The sequence below is a fragment of the Lepidochelys kempii genome, chromosome 13 (assembly GCF_965140285.1).
Source record: "Lepidochelys kempii isolate rLepKem1 chromosome 13, rLepKem1.hap1, whole genome shotgun sequence".
NCBI lineage: Eukaryota > Metazoa > Chordata > Testudines > Cheloniidae > Lepidochelys > Lepidochelys kempii.
This window is the reverse complement of record NC_136392.1, coordinates 1,473,414-1,494,788: the sequence shown is the minus strand read 5'-3', so window position 1 is coordinate 1,494,788 and position 21,375 is coordinate 1,473,414. Positions and strand designations below refer to the sequence as shown.

General features: G+C 44.3%; 1 protein-coding gene across 2 annotated transcripts in view; it reads right to left on the bottom strand.

The window, feature by feature from the left end:
- The window catches only part of CTNNBL1 (catenin beta like 1), a 112,526-nt gene that overhangs the window by 25,851 nt on the left and 65,300 nt on the right, over positions 1-21,375 (bottom strand). For both annotated transcript variants that reach the window (XM_073308594.2, XM_073308595.2), the window contains 2 exons: positions 20,607-20,788; positions 538-635 (listed from right to left, as the gene is read on the bottom strand). In XM_073308594.2, the coding sequence (XP_073164695.1) occupies positions 538-635; positions 20,607-20,788 (280 nt within the window). The remainder of the gene's footprint in view (positions 1-537; positions 636-20,606; positions 20,789-21,375) is intronic.

The following is a 21,375-nucleotide window of genomic DNA, read 5'->3' as shown; positions in this document are numbered from 1 at the left end:
TTTAGTCTCCTGAGGCCTGGCATGCTTTAGTCTAATCCAGGTTGCTGGGATCAATATAGGGGAACTGGGTGGGTTTTAGTGGCTGTGGAGTGCAGCAAGTCAGACCAGATGACCTGATGTTCCCTTCTGGCCGTAAATTCTGACTGAATTTACAATTCCCATTGGAAGAACTGGTTTGCAAAAGCTGCTTCTTTGCAGATGGCTACCCTGGCTACCTATCAGCTGGTGGTACTTCGGGGACAATTCCATGACCAAATGCCACTCCTGCTAAGAAGGATGAAGCACTCTATGGAAGGGGGGAGGGATACAAATGCAGAACCTGAGAGCACTATCCTATGTACTGGCCACCCGCTAGCACAAGTAACTCTGCTACTGGTAGGGTTTTTTTTCCCCCACCCCCCGGAGATACAGCAACTTAGACCCATTTTTCAGGCTGGCCCAAGGCCACTGAAACGCTGGCACCATGCCAGTTCTAACCATCTTCCCCTGCCCTGTGCTCCAGCAGCGGGAGCACCGTTGGACATCCAGAGCACTAACCTTCTCACTGTCGTTCTCCGTGAATTTATTCAGCAGCCGCGTTCTCTGCTGCCCTCTCAGATTCCGCAGCAGGGAGGCCAGGATGGAACAGACATGCTCTGGTGGTGAAGAGAGAGAGTTGCATACAGGTCAGGAATATCAAGTCATTTCCTCTCTGGGACAAGGTGTAAAAGAGGCACACCTTCAGTTCCAGCTGCAGGGGTTTCCTGTCCATCACATGGGTGATCTGGGATGTGGTTATAAAAGATGGGGAAGCTGTTGCAAGAAAGGGTCCCTAGGTGTCTCGTCTCTTCTCCCAGCTAGCTGAAAGCTGGAAAGGCCTCTAGGCTTTTATCAAATTTTTGTGTTACTTTGAACCTATTTTGGAATCTTCTTGCTGTTTGTTAATTGCAGCTCTGAAAAAAAGGGATGTTATAAAATAAAGTCCAAACCCAGTTCAGTTTAACTCTCCTGGGTGAGGTATCTCTCAGTGGTTTTCACTCTCCTTTTGGCACTTCCTATCCTAGCTAAGGGGACGGCTTTGCTGCTTCTTTCACGGCTAACGGCCATACTGGACCCAAACCAGGCTCCATTCAGAAGCTGGCACTGTCAGCTGAGTGACCCTTACGTTACCAAGCAGGGAGCAGTTGTTAGAACAGCATAGCTCAGAAGAGAAGCACGCCAGAATACAGCTCCTGCAGAGATTTAATTGGCATTAGCTAGAGCAAAACCTTCAAACAAACCTCTTATTTACAGAAAATCCTGTGTATGGAATACAAATTCAGCACAACACACAAGGAAATAATGAACAAATAAATCTGCTCTACAGCCTTCTAGATTCTACTTAGGGGTCAAAATTTTCACAGCCCAACCCTGGAACAGAATAAAATATTAACTGGGCAAGAACACAAGAGGCAACCCAAGTTCATGTTCAACCCCACTAAATTTCAGAGTCTGAAGGGCAACTGAACTAAGTGCCTCAAATTTGTACTGATTCTTTTCTTGTGTGTGGCAGGTCACAGCTTCAAGGTGTTCTCTTTATGAATAGCCATGCAGATGTCTGAAAGATGCTATTCTCCAAAGCCACAGGAAGAATAGGGTTTTCAGTGATGGGGGAGAGCATGGCAATTATCACATAATTTCTTTCATTCTTTACAAAATTTCCTTCAGAAGCGCTTTCCTGTCAAATGTTACAAAAGAATCTCCTCTCCAGATCCTTGCTAACAAGACATGGCAGCAGTCTCACTCCCAGGGCCTGATTCTGCAAAGCACTGGGCACCTTCCATGGGAATTCAGGTCACTCAGCATCTCACAGGAAGGGAAAGCTCTGTTCTAGGCCTCTTTGCTTCTAGGCTGTGTTGTGGCTCCCTAATGCTGGTCTTCAAGGCTTCCCAGGAGCTAAATTAAGTAGAAAAGAAAGACTCCCTGCTGGCCCTGGTTCCCTTAGAAGGAACACACATACGCAGACCCAACCTTGCTTGAGGCAGAATCTGGTCTCACACAGAGCCTGGTTTTCAGCCTGACCTTAATTGGGCTTCCCTCTTTGTGCCTACAGTTTACTTCCTGTGGGTATTTAACTACTCGGTATGTACCTGCCTGAAAGACAGGTTGTGCTTGCATATGTGGACTAGATGATCTGACGAGATAACTGGCTCTGTGGATGAGGGGAAAGCAGTGGACGTGTTGTTCCTTGACTTTAGCAAAGCTTTTGACACCGTCTCCCACAGTATTCTTGCCAGTCAGTTAAAGAAGTATGGGCTGGATGAATGGACGATAAGGTGGATAGAAAGCTGTCTAGATTGTCAGGCTCAACGGGTAGTGATCAATGGCTCCATGTCTAGTTGGCAGCCAGTATCAAGTGGAGTGCCCCAGGGGTCGGTCCTGGGGCCGGTTTTGTTCAATGTCTTCATAAATGATCTGGAGGATGGTGTGGACTGCACCCTCAGCAAGTTTGCAGATGACACTAAACTGGGAGGAGAGGTAGATACGCTGGAGGGTAGGGATGGGATACAGAGGGCCCTAGACAAATTGGAGGATTGGGCCAAAAGAAATCTGATGAGATTCATAGAATCATAGAATATCAGGGTTGGAAGGGACCCCAGAAGGTCATCTAGTCCAACCCCCTGCTCGAAGCAGGACCAATTTCCAGTTAAATCATCCCAGCCAGGGCTTTGTCAAGCCTGACCTTAAAAACCTCTAAGGAAGGAGATTCTACCACCTCCTTAGGTAACGCATTCCAGTGTTTCGCCACCCTCATAGTGAAAAAGGTATTCCTAATATCCAATCTATACCTCCTCCACTGCAACTTGAGACCATTACTCCTCGTTCTGTCATCTGCTACCATTGAGAACAGTCTAGAGCCATCCTCTTTGGAACCCCCTTTCAGGTAGTTGAAAGCAGCTATCAAATCCCCCCTCATTCTTCTCTTCTGCAGACTAAACAATCCCAGCTCCCTCAGCCTCTCCTCATAAATCATGTGTTCTAGACCCCTAATCATTTTTGTTGCCCTTCGCTGGACTCTCTCCAATTTATCCACATCCTTCTTGTAGTGCGGGGCCCAAAACTGGACACAGTATTCCAGATGAGGCCTCACCAATGTCAAATAGAGGGGAACGATCACGTCCCTCGATCTGCTCGCTATGCCCCTACTTATACATCCCAAAATGCCATTGGCCTTCTTGGCAACAAGGGCACACTGCTGACTCATATCCAGCTTCTCGTCCACTGTCACCCCTAGGTCCTTTTCCGCAGAACTGCTGCCTAGCCATTCGGCCCCTAGTCTGTAGCGGTGCATTGGATTCTTCTGTCCTAAGTGCAGGACCCTGCACTTATCCTTATTGAACCTCATCAGATTTCTTTTGGCCCAATCCTCCAATTTGTCTAGGTCCTTCTGTATCCTATCCCTCCCCTCCAGCGTATCTACCACTCCTCCCAGTTTAGTATCATCCGCAAATTTGCTGAGAGTGCAATCTACACCATCCTCCAGATCATTTATGAAGATATTGAACAAAACCGGCCCCAGGTCCGACCCCTGGGGCACTCCACTTGACACCAGCTGCCAACTAGACATGGAGCCATTGATCACTACCCGTTGAGCCCGACAATCTAGCCAGCTTTCTACCCACCTTATAGTGCATTCATCCAGCCCATACTTCCTTAACTTGCTGACAAGAATACTGTGGGAACTTGCTGACAAGAATACTGTGGGAACTTGCTGACAAGAATACTGTGGGACAAATGCAGAGTCCTGCACTTAGGATGGAAGAATCCCATGCACCGCTACAGACTAGGGACCAAATGGCTAGGCAGCAGTTCTGAAGAAAAAGACCGAAGGGCTACAGTGGACGAGAAGCTGGATATGAGTCAACAGTGTGCCCTTGTTGCCAAGAAGGCCAATGGCATTTTGGGCTGTATAAGTAGGGGCATTGCCAGCAGATCGAAGGACGTGATTGTTCCCCTCTATTCGACATTGGTGAGGCCTCATCTGGAGTACTGTGTCCAGTTTTGGGCCCCACACTACAAGAAGGATGTGGAAAAATTGGAAAGAGTCCAGCGGAGGGCAACAAAAATGATTAGGCGACTGGAACACCTGACTTATGAGGAGAGGCTGAGGGAACTGGGATTGTTTAGTCTGCGGAAAAGAAGAATGAGGGGGGATTTGATAGCTGCTTTCAACTACCTGAAAGGGGGTTCCAAAAAGAATGGATCTAGACTTTTCTCAGTGGTGGCAGATGACAGAACGAGGAGTAATGGTCTCAAGTTGCAGTGGGGGAGATTTAGGTTGGATATTAGGAAAAACTTTTTCACTAGGAGGATGGTGAAGCACTGGAATGCGTTACCTAGGCAGGTAGTGGAATCTCCTTCCTTAGAAGTTTTTAAGGTCAGGCTTGACAAAGCCCTGGCTGGGATGATTTAGTTGGGGATTGGTCCTGCTTTGAGCAGGGGGTTGGACTAGATCACCTCCTGAGATCCCTTCCAACCCTGATATTCTATGATTCTATTATCTCTAGACGTCCCTTCCAGTCCAACAATTCTGTGATAGAACCTGTGTTTTTAAATGTATTCCAAACTAAATGTGAATTAAACATCTCCATTCCTTTCTAGCCAAGTTCAATTGTAACACTTTCCTCGGCTCCTCTGTCTTGCCCATCCTTCATTTCGCCCATTAACACATTGACAATGGCAGTCTGCTGTGCTGACAGAGCCTGGATTCACATATATTTTGGGGCATAAAGGTGGGTGGAAGAGGAGACAGAGATTCATGGGAGGCTGTGAAAACAATAATAGTGGGGTACACCCTGCATCGACTTACTTGCCCTGCATCACCCTGCTAAAGGCATGGTCATTGCAGAGGGTGCAAATCATTTGCAGAGTTTGTGCCAATGTCAAATATGGGGCAGTGCACCAAAGGGCAACATTTAAATAAGGGCAGATGAAACCAAGCACAAAGCCACAGAGCAAATGACAGCCTTCACCTGCTCTCCCTCACTGAATCATTTGTTATCGCTTCCTGCCTTCCAGTATGCATTAAGTACACACTTCAGGTTTCACACATTTCAATGTATTCTAAACTAGAACTTCTCAATGATGTCTTTGCTTTAATCCTGCTGATTAAGATTGATGAGAAATAGTGGCAGTAAAAAATCTCCTCCGTTGCCTCACTGACGGGAGAGGGGTGTCAAGGTTTGTTATTTTCACAGAAGAAAATGCAATATACAGAGAAGAGGGATCGTCTTCTCATTGCCATCAAACCAGATTAACATGCATTTCCACAATTCTGCCTAGCCTGCAGCCAAGAGAAGCCTCACTCAATTGTGCTGGTGTACAAAGAACAAACGACAATTATCTGTTTGCATGGCACTTTCAAATAAACTGACAGCTCATCTTTTCATTAAAAGGCTGCAGTCACCTAAGCAATCAGTGTGCCATGCCCACCAATCTGGGGCCTGCCCCTTTGTACCACAGGTTATCTGCGTGCCACATAAGGCAACAAAACAATCACAAAACACTAGATACACACAGTTTCATTTGCTACTAATAAATGTAGCTTCCTCAGGAACAGATTTCTGCCGGAGGTGGTGTCAGTTTTTCACGCACCAAGGAGATGTGGAGAGCTGCTGGCAGGAAGAGCAGAGGAGATAACAGGTTTATCTGGTGGCCGGCACCGTTCAGCTGCTCTGTCATTTCGACAGGATAAAATGGAGGTGAAGGATGGCCATGGATAAATCAGTGCAGCCTGTGTGAATGCAGGCTCACTGCAGAGGGGCCTTCAGGACAGCAGGAGGCAACTACACCACACACACTGTATCAAATGAGTTGTTCATGTAAAAAAAGGATTACAAAAAACCCAAATGCCATTAAGCCCATATGTCCTTAAAATGAGGAGGACGACGTTCAAAAAAGTTGTCAATGTCCTAGCAGCTTGTTCTGCTGGCTTGGAAGAAAGCCAACGTTCCCAGGGTGCCAGAGTTCACCTGCGGTGTGTCTGAGAGGGGAGGTTATGAGTGGGGCTGCCAGTGCAATAAGAAGCTGCTCCACTCCCTGTTGTACTGGAGCTGCCTGATCTTTTCTAATATGAGGACCCCTCGCCCTCCACTCCTGCTCCCATGTACCAGTCTCACTCTCTCCTGTGCATCACCTCCCTCTTTAAGATCTGTAGTCAGTAACTGAACACCGAGCCAATTTCTTCAGGAATACAGACCAGTTGGATTGGTCACTGATACGCCCTAGGGTCTGTCTATCTAGCTTCACAGATGGATAGGCCAGAAGGGACTAGTATGATCCTTTGTCCAACCTCCTCCATAGCCCAGGCCATAGGACTTCACCCAGTGATTTCTGCATCTGGCCCATTATTTCTGGATGAGCTAGAGTACTTCTTTTAGAGACACATCCAGTCTGGATTTAAAGACTGTAAATGACAGACTCCACCACATCCCTTCATAGCTGGTCAATGGTTAGTTCCCCTCACTGTTAAAAATGTGATTTCCAGTTTGAATGTTTCTACCTTCAACTTCCAGTAGCTGGATCTTGTTGCTTTTGTCTGCTAGATTTAAGAGCCCTCTGTTATCAGCCCTCTCTAATGAAGGGTACTTACACACAAGGACCAGGTCATCTGTTACCCTTCTTGCTGATAACCTAAATAAGCTGATCTCTTCAAGTCATAAGGGAGGTTTTCCAGACTTCCCATCAATTCTTGCAGTTCTTCTCTGAGCTTTCCTTTTTTTTACAGTAGGGACACCGTATTCCAATAGTCGTGTAACCAACGTCATATGCAACTGAATGTCACCCCCCTTTTCCTCCTCAATATTCCTCCACTTAAAAATCTACATTTTAGCCACAGCACCTCCCTGCAAACTCACATTCAGTTGGTTATGTCTGACGACCCATCAGACCTTTTCAGTCACTGAATTTATGGAGAACCGCAAGGACACAGAGTCATCTTAAGAATGCTTCAGTGTTTATTCTTTGGCTACACCACCTATCCTGTCCACTTTCTATAGCTTACTCTACAGACACATGGATGTGAAGTCCTTTTTTACGATACAATGCATGAACAAAAACTATGAGCCCAACCATACAAACACTTACTAGTGGGTGTAGTGCTTACTACTGGGAGCAGTCTCATTGACATTAATGGGCCTATTTTTAGTAGTGAACACTATGCCAGCACTGGCAGGATCTGGCCTTCTCTATTTAATCTCTCTTCCCAAATGATGGTACAATTATTCTCCAAGTCTAAAATGTTTCTGAGCCAAAAGGAGAAGTCTTCACTTGCTTGGCCTATTTCCGATGAAAATGTTCTATTGCGCCCTACTGCCCAGTTAATACCAGTACCTATGGACAGCACCAGAACACAGCTAATTGAATTGCCACAGACCGTTCCTGGCTTATTTTAACCCGAACTTGACATGAAGCTTGGCTGAATCCATTACTTAACTAAATCAAGATGCCTGCAGGAACAACGAGCAGTACTAGCCAAGCACATCTACATTTCTGGGCACCACAGGGTACATTCACAGCTTTCCAGGAACCTGCAGCACTATACGTCACACCCATTGACATGTGTCTGTGTGTGAGAGCATGTTCTCACACTTGGTTCTTCCTTAAGAGATGATTAGAAACTGCTGCTGCTTTGAGTCCATCAATAGAGGACCCTGCAGCTGATCAGCTTTGTCTGCATCCTACATCTACCAGGCCATACTTCATCACTCCCTTGGTCACATATGGACCTCAGACTATATCTAAGGCAGCTCAATCAACTCCATGTATAATGGTCCTGTTATCTGGAAGCTTTGCAAAGTCTGAATGGAAAATGTTGGTCCGGGGGAGGGAAACAAGAAGGTTAGAGGCCAAAGCTGCTACCTACCCTGATGCCACACCCAGAACAATCACCTTGCAAGACAGGCCTAGATGCTTCTCTTTTGAAAAAGTGTCAAACCCAGACCCACAAAAGCCTAGTCTGCACCAGGGAAAAAAGGTGTGCTCTTACCATTACTAGCCAACCCACAATAAACAACAGGAGGTAAAATCAGAATGAAGATAAGGCCTGTTAGAAGGTTGAGGTAAATAGTAGTGGAAAGTTCTACTGTTTCCTTTGACCTGCTAACACATCAAAATTACCCACCTTTTTTCCTAGTGTGGATGCAACCGATTCCCAAGAGTCTGCAAAGACATGCATGAATGCAAGGCAGAGCTGGTCACCAAAAGCTTCTGCTTTGGACTCTCAGCTATCCTAGCAGATAACGTTGACTTCTCCAGTGTACTGGGCAAGATGTGATTAAACAGTCAAAGTCCTAACCAATGCTCTGACTTGCCTTTGTTTCTGAGCAACACACAAGGCCCATTAGTCTTCCTTTGTTCCAGATAGGTCACATATGGAACACGGTTCCCCACTGCACCAGAGATTCTTTTCGGTCCAATATCACTTTAGAACCTCACAGACCTCCCTACTCCTCCCTAGACAGATGGACATGGAAGATTTAGGATGCAAGCAGTTCTTAAAATACCTAATTAGATCGATCTTGGCTTTGGAAGTGGTGTGTTGGAATACAGATTAATCTAGTCCACGGCTGGCACTGGCATCTGCAGCAGCAGGAGGTCCTGTCAAACCAAGCCATAACATTACACTCTCTGCCTTTATTATTATTTCCCCCCCTTTTTAAATTTCATTAGAATGGACATCTGGCTAGCAGGGCAGGGAGCTGACAGACAGCCGTGCACAGACACAATCCAGTGGAATGCTGATGCAGATTAAACCAGCATCATACCAAAGACAGAGAGCTGTACGTTTTGGGGGTATCAAAGCATTGACAGCACCCACTTGGTGGAAGGGCGAGAAGAAAGGAAGGGGCAAGAGCCCTCTTGGCACTAATTCTGATGAACCAGTGGAACAGGTTTAAGAGTTTTAAATCGTTTAAAATCAAAATTAGAAAGATCTACAGGATATGCTCTATTCAGTCACCGGTTATTGGACTCAGTGCAAGAATCACTGGGTGGAATTCTAGGGTATATGTTACGCAGTCACAAGGAGTAAGACTACATGACAATAATGGTCCCGTCTAGTCTTATCATTTATTCATTTATGTTAATACTTTGCACTTTTATAGAGCCCTCCAGCCACGATTCTGAAAACGGTACAAAGATGAATTACCCCTTGGAATCCCAGGGTGGAGGAGGGCATCACTGTGATTTTACTGATGGGTGAAGTGAGGCCCAGAGAGCCAGCTGTCCAGGGCACATGAGAGCCTGTAGCAAGACAGGATTAGATCACCACACTAGGCAAAGTTCCCGTCACACACTTAGCAATGTTATTTTCCAAAACAATCTCTTTATTACAAGAACCTTAAACGAAGTTTTATTTTAAAACCCTAATTTAAAACATTAAAACTAAGACTCATTCACATAAGAGGATCCTGTTGTATTCTGAAAAGTTGGTGGTAAAATAATAAATTGGTGCAATAAATTGGTTTAAACACATTGATTTCTTTAGTAGGCATTTGCTTTGGCAGACCACCGTGTGAAAAATATTTTCTGCTATCTCACAGATGATGTTCAGTTAGAAGAACTACCGGTAATCCTTATCAAGTCAGTTTTCTATTTGTATTTTACCCTTTCCATGCCCTGGGAATTTAGTCACATAGCAGATACTCATTTTAAAAGGTGTTGCTACATTTCAGGGCATGTTACCATGGATCGAGAGAGCATTTTTAGTAAAAGAGCTATTCCTCTTAAGGAAAACTGAAAAGCTGCGTCACTCTAATTCACTTCTTTTTATTATGGGGCAGACTGGCAAAATGCCCAAACTGCAGATACTTGGTAAATAGGAAAGCGGGTGAACTTCTTCCAAAGTTAGAAAATAAATTATTCTTAAATAAAACTGACATTTGGGGAAAGTGAAGGCAGTTGAATTTGGATGACTTGGTATGAACTTCCTCCTAGCTCATTACAATCTCTTGGCGTGCAAGGAAGAGATTGTTCTCTCTCAGGTTGGGCACACTAGCCAACAAGTGGGTCAAAAGATTTGCTTCCCTACAGGCGACCTGATGATCCACAGAGAGGAAGCCCTTGCCTCTCATACCTGAATTTGTGTTTCCTCCACTTTAACCCACTGAGTGCGTTCAGGAATTTTAAACCAGTAGATTGCTCCAAAAGCAACAGCCCAATAGCACAGTTTGAAGATCAGCATACAGGCCTCTCATCCATCTCTAGGGCATGCTAAGGTGTCCCATCAAACTCCTGGCTTTTTTGCCAGATGAATACGCTACTTTATTCAGCTTTCTGAAATGTAGGAGTGTTGCTTTTTTTTTTTAAATGTTAATGTTCTGCACTCACATACCCACATTTCAAAATCCAGTCCGTCGTCAACCTTCTTCACAGAATTACCAAACTCTGCCACATTCCATTTTATTCCTCAGCTCCCTTATACTCTTCAGGTATCAGACGTCACTGCATCTTCCTCTCGGTCTGTACACAGTGGTGGGGCAGTCAGTCCTCCTGTCACGACCCACCATCTGGAACAGAATTCCTGACCTTCCTTCACAATTTAAGTCTCACTTTAGCATCTTCCTCTCCTTGATTTATGATTCATAGCCATCTTTCTAACAAAACAATCAAACCCTAATCTGAAATTCAGTTTGCTTCTGATCAATCAATTCCCCTCAACCCTGTCTATAGATGCTAGCTGTAGGGAATGTCATACTTACACGTATTACTTGCATTTAGCTGAATAGATTAACAGCCTGAGAAAGGCCATTACCAACCCACACTGTGTTGTGAATCATGCATGGTATTCAGTTATCTACCGGGATACTCATCTGGATTACATGTCTACAGGAATCGTAATCCTTAATCAAGAGGATTATGGCAAATAGCTAATCCTAAAGAACAAACCCGAAGTGTCTAGTGGAATTAAACTTCTTTTCCTATAGAGCCCATTTCTCCTCCCTTTCCCTTCCTTGTGTCCTCAGTAATCTCAGACAATATCTAGAAGGGCTTGGTTAACTAGGTCCAAGAACATCAAGACCTTATCTACTATAGGGGAAACTCTCAAAAACATTGCTTTTTAGATAACAAGCAGTGTGTTTAAGAAGCTGACAAGCACCAAACCAATATATTTCTATTTTTTGTGGCACTACAGCGAGTAGAGAGGACACCTCAAATAAAAAATTCTCCACTTCCAGATGCGTTCCATCTCCCTTCATACCTTAGATACTCATCTGGATCTGGATACAAAAATCAGATCACATTAATACAGAAGTAGACAGGATTGCAGTGGCTTGCTTGCAATAATAAAATTCTAAGTGTTCGCTATGATCAAATATAGTCAGCATCTCTCCTTCACAGACTGAAGATGACTACATATACAATTGTCTTCAGTTTTAGCAAGACAGAAGAAATTTGTTTTCATTAAAGGCAGTTTTGTTTGTATGCAAAAATATCAAAGACAATGGAAACAGCAAGACTCTTGATAATGTAACATCACCACACAACATATTAACAAAATATCAAAATAACAACAACATGTAACAAAATAATCGAAAAGATAATACTTCAAAATTCATTGCATGAAGACTAAAAGTTTTGCCTCAGAAAAGCCTAAACTCAACACTATTCTGGTACCAAGACACACACACATGTAATATGGTTCATAGGAGTAAGTTTTAAAGCAACCACAGGCCTTCGCCAAAACACAACATTAATGGTAGGCCTGCTGGATGAGGCAATAGCCCCCAAAGATCAGTTGGATTACATTGCAGGTGTGTTACAGTCAAAATTACATATGATTATGTCCCAGAAACCTCAGTTGTAAGATCCACCGTATAAATCAGGAAAGCATATCCCATACCAGAATTTACTCTGGCAGAAAATTGGAGATTAGAACAAGAGTAAATCCAGTATAGTCAATTACACAATGTGGGTCAATCTTTGAAGTTTAAGTGATCCATCAGGACTGAAGTACAAGGGGTCTCTCATCATTAGGACCTATTTTTTTCCTTTTATCCCTTGTTATATAATGTATAAAAACCACACCTAACCCAAACTATGAATGAGACCCCTTACAATACAAATCACCCATTAGGCACCATATAATTTTTATTGGTATCAATACTATAGAAAATTAGAGACAAAAACATAGTTATCCCAATCACCAGAGTTGGCACCTTCATGCTAGTTTTTAAAGAGATAAATACATTATATGAAATTGTTCCTATAAAATTTAATTTGGACTATAAAATTTTCTGTAATGAATGAAAACTAGCCAAGCTGCATTGACAAAATAATAAATACTCTAGTAAAAATTCCATATCCAAAAGAAGAGTTTTTAGAGATGAGGATCAACACTATTTTACACATGAACTCCTAAGTGAAAAGCATATTACTAGTGTACCCATAAAAGTAAAGTGAACCTTCAATGAACATTGCGAAATATCCAGATACAATTCATGCAGAGTCCTCAGCCTGTGTGTCTTTCACACATCATAGGCAAAGCTTGCCATGTTCATTAACTCTGTGCTCCAAAGCCTGTATCAGAGAACTCTGAAGCACCATGAGACCAAGCCTTGAGGCAACATGCCAGGGTGTCAAAGCATCAGGACAAAGACATTGAGATGCCAGTGCCACAATTGTTATTTGTGTTACCATACCACCAAGGAGCGCTAGTCATGGACCAGGACCCCACTGTGCTAGGTGCTGTACAAATACAGAACCAAGACAGTCCCTGCTCCAGAGAGCTGACAATCTTAGCATAAGACAAGACAAGAGATGACAGGTGGAGACAGACAGACAGGGGAGCACAAGGGAACAATGTGACGACACTAATCAGTATGATGGGCAGTGGTCTCAGCAAACTAGAGGCCTAGCCACCACAGAAAAGGAGCGTTTTAAGGAACCACAGAACTAAAGTTCCCGCAGAGTCCCTGGGAGGCGGGAGCCTGGGGCATTATTGGCGCTGCTAGAGCAAGTGGTCACCACAATAAAAACAAAGGAAAAGAGGATCCAGGCCTAACTGGAAGGCCGGGAGGGAGCAGAAAAGAGCCCAGGAAGATGTGCCAAGTGGGAAGGCGACGTACACCTACGCAGGTGCTGATCTCAGTCAAGGAGCAACAGACTGAAAGGGTCCAATGGCGAGAAAGTTACGCTTCATGGTGGCATGTGGCCATGGGAGGGAAGATGGCTTGGGCTCCTACTCACTACCACTGTCTTTTGGGACCTTCAGCACTTGGACAGTCCCACTCATCTCACGCCACAGAGCCGAGATACATCAAGGAGAACTCTGCACCCTGGGGTTTCTACTGTCCCAGGCAGAGAGAGACAGAGACAAAGCTGAGGGGACAGAGGACAGATGATAGATGGGTCTGAGAAAAGAAGTAGATTCAGAAACCACTCAGTAACAAGGTTTCCAAACAGCAAGAAAAGCATCAAACACACATTTTAATCCTTGTTTAACCAAGTGCTTGTTAGCGAACGGCTTAACCCGTTCTTTAAATTAAATACCATTTACTCCTCCCACTGCTCATTGGTTAAGCTTCCACAGCAAGGCAGAAAAATCCCTTTTACGATTTCAGGCTCAGGAAAAACAAAATGGAGAGCAAACACATTCTCTGTGTAACGTGTTTCACCAGGCGGTTTATTTTAGACCCTCAGATGTGTGCTAGATCCCTTGCAATACAGATACAACAGAATCCCAGCCCCAAGAAGTTTCCAAACCCGCTTGAGACAAGATGCAATGGAGATGAAGGGTTAGAAATGTAGTAAGGATGGGCTGGATGGTAAAGGACTCTGCAAAAGCCAGTGCACAACACAACAGAGCAAGGCATTTCTCTCTTAAATAAATGTTTTAATTTGCTAATTTCTTGAGGACATCACAAAGGAAGTGGGTTTTACGGAAGAGAGGACAGTGGCTTTTGGACCAGCTCAGAAAGGAAACCTCATGGATCGCTTGGAATAAAGCCCAGAGACCTTGCGGGAGAGGTAGACAAATGAGGTACCTAGACTGTCACTGTTTGCAGATGGATGTGATAAGTGACCAGGATGGTTAAGTAGGGAAGGACAAAGTAACGCAGGGCCTTGAAAGGGAGGAAAGGAAGCTTGGACTGGAGGTAGCGGAGAAAGAGGGACCAGAGTGATATGGCACAATGGTAGGCTACAAAGAAGCTCTTTGTACAAAAGCAGTTCTGTCCGGGATGGGGGGCCCACAGCATGTAGAGAGGTTAGCATGAGGTTGTAGGACAATCAGGATGGAAAGAGAGGAATGCTGGACAGAAGGAAAAAGGTCAGAGCTCAGAAATGCCATGGAGAAACATGCACTGAGCCTCATAAGTGTTGAAGCAGATCCTGCATCTGTCCTCAGGGCCCTCCTCCAAAAACCAGGAACTCTGTGTACAGGAGGAGTCTAAAACAAACCTACATCCAGGAGAAAAGTAAATTAAGAGCTGTTTTTTACTCCATTTTACCCCCACTTGCAACCACAGTAGAGCTTGAGCCAAAACCCAACTGTAACGCTTGCCGTCCCAAACTGGATGTGGTGACTGCAACGTTCCTGACAACGTGCAGCTTTCACCCCCACATCTTCAGGGACTCACAAAATTACTACTAGCACAAATCTACAAACCCACCTTTCCATTCCATTGTCAACTACACTGCTAGGGCTCTGCCATAAGCTCCTGGCTCTTTTCTAATGGAAGAGCAGCTCCTATTCCTACTCTCCTGTTTGATCAGCTCCCACAGCAGAAACTTTCACCCCTGATAAAAACTCCATGATTGACATGTGCCAGCAAGCAAAAAGCCCTCAGAAATCAATACTTCCGAAAGCTGCCACTCCACTCCCAAGTGGCACAAAGATTATGAGAACACCACTGAGAAAAACATACTGCAGTGCCCTGAGCATGCCCCATAACTGTCCACTCCCAACTGGACAAGCAGGGGGCACACAATGAGGCGGCATGGCTCGGGGATAACAGAGCATAGTGAGAATCAGTCAGGACACTAGGAGTGAGCACACTTCCCCCTAAGACTAGTGTGCGTGTGTGACATTATATACCTTGGGGAAGCGTACTGTAACCCCCATATTCCTCATTTTCATATAATCGTGATCTCACATATAAAGCATGCCTTCTAAAGTATCAGGGGAAAGGGTATGATCTGCTGAAAGTCATTTCTCTGTCCATATATGTGTATCATTAACGCATATGAAGTTAAGAGAATTGTGTTGTATGGTGGTCACTAAAATATGCTGTAAATTGGGGAATCAGCCAGATATTAGCTCCTCAGAGTCAACAGCAAGGAAAGTAGCCAACGCCCGGGCAAAAACAATGAGGAGTCCGGTGGCACCTTAAAGACTAACATTGATTTAGGCATAAGCTTTTGTGGGTAAAAAACCCAGTTCTTCAGATGCATGGAGTGAAAATTACAGATACAGGCATAAATATACTGGCACATGAAGAGAAGGGAGTTACCTTAAAAGTGGAGAATCAGTGTTGACAAGGGCAATTCAGCCAGGGTGGATGTGGTCCACTCCCAATAATTGATGAGGTGGTGTCAATACCAAAGGAGGGAAATTGCTTTTGTAGTGAGCCAGCCACTCCCAGTCCCTATTCAAGCCCAAATTAATGGTGTTAAGTTTGCAAATGCCTGGACGGGGTGTCAAACAACCCATCAATAGCCACTGTCCAGCAAGGGAGCTACAATGCAATGACTCACCTGCATGAGGCCACATCAGGGGAATTGCTCAGCCTTGCTTGGAGAGACTCAACAATGCCCCCGGACATGCCTGGACTTGTGCTCCCCAAGCACATGGACAGAGGGTATAAAACAGACAGAGTGGACACACACTAGGTCCTTCTCCTGCCCCCACCTAGGCTGCAAACAACCAAGACACTGAGAAGAAGACAAGACTCCAACGCAGGAGATTGTTCTTTAAACCTGGGCCAAACCTGTATATTAAGGACTGCGATATCCAGTGGGGTGAGAAAAACTGCTTAATCTAGTTGCTGCCCAGTCTAATAGGATTGAGAGTTTAGACTGCATGCTTTTATTTTATTTTATTTTGGTAACCACTCTGACTTTTTGCCTATCACTTAATAACACTTAAAATCTACCTTTTATAGTCAATAAATTTGTTTATCTTTACCAGTGAGTTTGACTGAAGTATGTGGTAAATCTGCTCAGGTTTGACAAAGGTTGGTGTATGTCCACTTTCCATTGCTGAAGTGGTGAACCAATTAATAAATTTGCACTGCCCATTCTGAGCAGTACAAGATGGTATATTCCTGGGGTACCGTGCTGGGAGCTGGGGGAATTTGGCTCTGGTGCTTTTCTCTGTGTGATGCATGAGTGGCTCTGGGAGCATTCATGCAAGCCAGCTGGGTGTGGGGCTCCACATGTGGTTGTGCTGAGTGATCACAGCGCCTGGAGGGGTTTGCTGCTGGTCACTAGCAAGGCATTGTAAGAGACAACCCAGGCTAGAGACAGTTAAGGGGGCATAGCGGTCCCGCGGTCCCACAGTCCCAGCTGCACCCCGGGGATCCAATCACAGCGTGGACACCACAAGATATTTCAGTATTCCCGTTCTATCAGTGGCTCACAGTGTCTATCCTCAAGCTGTATTTCCCCAAAGCACAGAACCACTATTGGGTTGCATTGCTGCTGGCGAAACATTTGGCAAGGCACAGGCACATATACACACCAGGGCAATGGCCCTGACAGGATCCAGGGGAACCCTGTTACACATCTCAATGAACTTAAATTGCTTTAAACCCAATAACTCACCTGCCCAATGATGCAAAACATAGAAAATTGGACTTATGGAAATAGGATTTTTTAAAAAAATCATCTCTGGACTCTCATCTCTCTCTGACCCTCATTTCCGCTGACCAATAATGATCTAGAATTATGTGAACAAGGAGCCCAGTACATGCCACTCCCCTTCCCCCAGAAGACAGAACTCTGCTTCACTTTAAAATATAAATAATAATTAATAACCTAGCCCTTTCGCAGGATTTGCAATACACTGGCTAATCCTCACAATACACCCATGAGGTAGGTAGACAGGCATTGTCTACAGACTGAAGAGGAAGAAACTGAGATGAAGGTTAAGTGACTTTCCCAAACGCACGAATCAAATCAGTGGCACAGCCAGCAGACCCAGGTCTCCCTACTCCAAATCGCACAGCTTAGCATAGTGATTAAGGTTCCTCCATAAAGGGAATGAGGGAATTGTTATTTCCTCCTGGGAATAAGATTCCAAAACAGCATCAAATCGATCATCTGAGTGTCTCACCAGATCCCTCTCTCCAGTTTTATTATGCAAATCCAAGTAACAATGTAAAAGAGCATCTCTTCCTCACCACCACCTATGAAAAACAAGGACCACGTACATAAATAGCTAATGGAACCTGAATTGGCCAGCCTTCATATAAATCATAACTAGCCTTGGCACTGCTACATTGGCCTGCAAGTAAGCATCCTCCCCACATCAGAGACAAGCAGCTAGGAAAGCAGCAGCCACACCAGGCCTGCATTTCTTGCTTTGTTTTATCATCTCCCTCTCCCAGTCCTGTTGTATTCAAGATGCAGAGCTCATCACAGCAGCTATTACAGCCCAAACATGCCTTCCAGGAGCTGTCTTGCCAAGCCATTGCCTTCATTAATATAATGTTATCAAATTTCTAATGTTGGTGCTCTAAAGCAAATGTACTGTTACAGCTCACTCCTGGCACATTTTTCAGGAGGAAAACAGCTGCTCGTTGAATCTGTCGCTTTTATTCCCTGCCATCCAGACTCCCTCTCGAACACAAACAAGTACAGACTCCCCCCTACCTGGCTGCTTTTCAGCATTGCTATTCTGACCATAGCAAAAACTCTACCCTGACTAGAGATGGCTGAAGTTAGTTCAGTGTGGGGTCTGAGCCAGAGGCAGGTAATGTAACACAGTCTTGGAGGTGTCATGGTATTCTCCAAATCAAATTGAAAGAATGTGAAGAGCAATTAGACAAAGACAAAAAAAACAACAGCAAAAAATTTGTAAATACATCAGAAACAGGAAACCTGCAAAACAACCAGTGGGGCCACTGGCTAATCGAAAGGCTGAAGGAGCACTCAAGGAAGACAAGCCCATTGTGGAGAAGCTAAATGAATTCTTTGCATTGGTCTTCACTGCAGAGGTTGTAAGGGAGATCCCCACCCCCGAGTGATTCTTTTTAGGTGACAAATCTCAGGAACTGTCCAAGCCTGAAGTGTCAGTAGAGGTGGTTTTGGAACAAATTGACAAATTAAACAGTAATAAGTCACAGGATCAGCTGGAATTCACTCAAGAGTTCTGAAGGAAATCAAATATGAAACTGCAGAACTATGGTATGTAACTTATCACTGAAGCCCCCCAACCTGAAGCAAATACTCACCAGCAACCACACACCACACAACAGAAACACTAACCCAGGAACCTATCCTTGCAACAAAGCCTGTTGCCAACTCTGTCCACATATTTATTCAGGGGACACCATCATAGGGCCTAATCACATCAGCCACACTATCAGAGGCTCGTTCACCTGCACGTCTACCAATGTGATATATGCCATCATGTACCAGCAATGCCCCTCTGCCATGTACACTGGCCAAACCAGACAGTCTCTACATAAAAGAATAAATGGACACAAATCAGACGTCAAGAATTATAACATTCAAAAACCAGTCGGAGAACACTTCAATCTCTTTGGTCACTCTATTACAGACCTAAAAGTGGCAATTCTTCAACAACAAAAAAAACTTCAAAAACAGACTCCAGCGAGAGACTGCTGAATTGGAATTAATTTGCAAACTGGATACAATTAACTTAGGCTTGAATAAAGACTGGGAGTGGATGGGTCATTACACAAAGTAAAACTATTTCCCCATGTTTATTCCTCTCCCCCCCCCCACACCGTTCCTCAGACATTCTTGTCAACTACTGGAAATGGCCCACCTTGATCATCACTACAAAAGGTTTCTCTCTCCTCCCACCCACCCCCACCTCTGTTCTCCTGCTGGTAATAGCTCACCGTACCTGATCACTCTCATTACAGTGTGTATGGTAATACCCATTGTTTCATGTTCTCTGTGTATATAAATCTCCCCACTGTATTTTCCACTGAATGCATCCGATGAAGTGAGCTGTAGCTCACGAAAGCTTATGCTCAAATAAATTTGTTAGTCTCTAAGGTGCCACAAGTCCTTCTTTTCTTTTTACTCAAGAAACAGTTTTTGGAGTCAGTATAGGTAGCTCTCTGAAAGCAGCTGCTCAATTTGCACCAGACGACAAAAAAGCCAATAATGTTAGGAAGCATTAGGAAAAGGATAGATAATAATACAGAAAATATCATAATGCCACTAGATAAATCCATAGCATGCCCACACCTTGAATACTGCATGCAGTTTTGGTTGCTCCCTCTCAAAAAAGATGTATTAGAAATGGAACAGGTACAGAGAAGGACAACAAAAAGGATTAGGGGTATGAAACAGGTTGCGTATGATGAGAGATTAAAAAGAGACTACTAAGGGGAGATATGCTAAAGGCCTATAAAATCATAAATGATATGGAGAAAGAAAGAGGGAAGGCTTATTTACCCCTTTGTGTATCACAAGAACTAGAGGTCATACAACTAAATTAATCAGCAGCAGGTTTAAAACCAAACAAAAGCAACTACTTCTTCATACAATGCAGTCAACCCGTGGAACTCATTGGCATAGGATGTTGTGAAGGCCAAAATTATAACCAGGTTCAAAAAAGAATTAGATAAGTTCATGGAAGATAGGTCCATCAATGACTATTAGCCAAGGTGCCTAACTCTCCAACTGCCAGAAGCTGGGACTGGACAACGGGATGGATCACTCAAAATAAGACAGTTACCTATTTAAGATCCACTCATACTCCTCACTGTTTTTTTCCAACTGTTTGAATTGCCCCCTGGAAAGTTCAGCTAGGAAATCTCTGGTACAAAGCCCAAGCATCACTGTCAGTATTTACAGTTCTCCTGCAAGATGCATTTCAACTATATACAGTATACAGAAAAAAATGACAACTGACAGCAGAAGGAGGACCAGACCCAGCTCAGGTTGCAGGGTCCTGGAGTACTCTACTGAAGCATTCTGTAAAGCAGGGTCTCCCAGAGGAAAAAGGAAACAAAGAGAGGAACTTTAGCTGTTACTAGTTTATTTCTGCAATGCCTGATGTTCATTGAGTCACACTTCAGCGCTCAGAGCCCTGAAAACACTGCTTTTGAGGTGACATTTGTAGTTGCCTCATTACTCTTTTCAAAAGAGTTTTGCATCAAAGAGACAGATCTTCAAACAGCAGACATGTACACATATACAATAACTTATTAACAGCCACACGGGAAATGGAGCCACTCTGAGCTGCTGGTACTGAAATAAGCAAAGCATCTGTGTGAACAGCTAACACGGCACCAATGTGACTGCACAGGCTGCTGTGTATGTTATGCTACAGGGGAGCAACGAAAGGGTTGGTGTTCTATCCATAAACCCGCATGGGCTTTTCAAAAATTTACTTTCCCCTTCCACCTCATCCTGTAACAGGACAGACTCTGGCTGAGTCCTACCTTCGTGTTCCTTTTCAGTTGTTCCGACTTTTTTTATCTTCTTTGGAGACTTCATGAAGAGTGGGAAGATAGTCCTCAGACCCAGGATGTCTACAAACTTGTGACAGTTGTCTGTGCCCTCGGGTCCAATCATGGCATGGTCCAGTACCTTCAGAGCACTGCTGCGAGAGATCTTTTTTTCTCTGTGAAAAGAAAGTATCTGTGTTCAGGATGGGAGTGATGCATAGAGCTATGGAGTGAAGCTTCATTTATAGGTGTTGGAAGAGGCGGTGTGAAGAGGCAACATTAACATGGCATAAACAAGTGAGAAGAGTCTTTGCACAAATTCCTCTAAGTGCCTTGTTTTGCGATAAGCAGAACCGTTAGCTCCCTGGATCTCTCCCTTTCAAATCAACAATGAAGGCAAAACAGGCTTCACGCTCTCTTCTGCTACAACAAGAGCAGTCTACCTCCACGCTGTCTTACAAGCGGCCACGCAAAGAGCATGGGGTTCCGTGTGCTACACCAAGTACTGTTAACCGTAGGGACCAGGATTCCAACTGAGCGTGAGGTCAGCTGAGAGGACATGAGTAGACTGACCGCCGTTGGGTTCCTGTTGGACAACAGTCTATATCATGAAAGCAAGGAAGGGTTCCTGGTGATGTGAACAAAACCACCACTAAACCTGCCACATTCAGAGGCAAATGGAAAAGGCATCTCTTTGTGCAGGTTTTCCTAAACTAGTATGCTCGTTTGGACAGCCTCATTTGCAAGCCAGCCGACAGAGGGG